Raw genomic sequence first — 1,070 nt, 5'->3', positions numbered from 1 at the left:
TGGATGAAGCGCAACAATAAGCATGAGTTAGTTCGATCAGACCCTGAGGGTTACATACGCTGCGCAATCGACTCAATCAATGAGCACCCTGACAAGATCCGCAACTTGTATATGAACTGCGGTTATGCATTGTCAGATGCAGAGTTACGTCGGTATGTCGATTATAACAACCAGGTCACTATTGATGCTAGGGCATCTATGTAGTCACTTTTTTCTAGCTTGTATGAGTAGGTTTTTCGACCGAAGCAATACATTCGTTTATTTTCAGTAACCTGCCATTCTCACGGGCAGATTCCCTCACAAAATGGCTGTACATATGCCCAAATGTAATGCATGAAGACGTGGTTTTCAGGAACCACCGACTCTAGTTGCAGCAAATTGCATACTACTTGACACCAGGGGTGGCGAGTACGGTAGCGATTGAAGTAAGGTGTTGAGCTTTGTAAGGTCATTGTGAAAGAACTAAGCATGCTATCGAGAAAAGAAGAATACCACATAAAAGAGCAGAACTAATAGATACTTTCTGACTCATCGGGAACCTCGTAAACCTCGAAGGGTCTTGCTTCCAGTCGTTTAGCGTTGGAATCCTTCTCCCGCATAATACCTTTCCATACTGGCCAGCAATTCTTCATGAGCATCACCCAGCCCTTCTTAGCGGGTGGTAGGCCATCATCCGGTATCTTTTTGAGGTCGTCGAGGCGAATGCCGTGGTCAACCACTGCATCCCTGACTACGTCAATATTGAAGTTGGTGTAGGCAGGCGCATGTCGCCCAACATACTCCAAGAATCCATCCAAATCATCTCCTGCTGGTCCTGAAAGAGGGCTCGAGCCTCTCATGGGTTGCGCATGGTCTGGTACCTGAGTCGAAGGGGGTGCTTGGTTCAAGTCAAACCGGCTGACTGTCATGGGGGTAGGTAGGTGCGAATGCCCACTTGAAGACCGGCTTTCAGGTGTTGCCGAGGGTTGATCTGTTGGTTTGAATGCTTCACGCAAGCTGTTGAACATGGTGTCATGTAGGGGTGGTTGATCGAGCGAGACCCCAGGCTCTTCATTGGCAATATAGTCTGC

At 47.9% G+C, this 1,070-nt stretch overlaps 1 protein-coding gene across 1 annotated transcript; it reads right to left on the bottom strand.

Moving 5' to 3' along the window:
- Positions 1-464: 464 nt before the first annotated feature.
- Positions 465-1,070, bottom strand: SAICODRAFT_224361 (uncharacterized protein). Its single transcript, XM_019166574.1, has one exon. The coding sequence runs from the start codon at positions 1,005-1,007 to the stop codon at positions 510-512; it is 498 nt and encodes a 165-aa protein (XP_019024865.1). The 5' UTR covers positions 1,008-1,070; the 3' UTR covers positions 465-509.

The sequence above is a fragment of the Saitoella complicata genome, assembly GCF_001661265.1.
Source record: "Saitoella complicata NRRL Y-17804 unplaced genomic scaffold SAICOscaffold_9, whole genome shotgun sequence".
Taxonomy (NCBI): domain Eukaryota; kingdom Fungi; phylum Ascomycota; class Saitoellomycetes; order Saitoellales; family Saitoellaceae; genus Saitoella; species Saitoella complicata.
The sequence above is the reverse complement of the archived record's forward strand: the minus strand, read 5'-3'. Positions and strand labels throughout refer to the sequence as shown.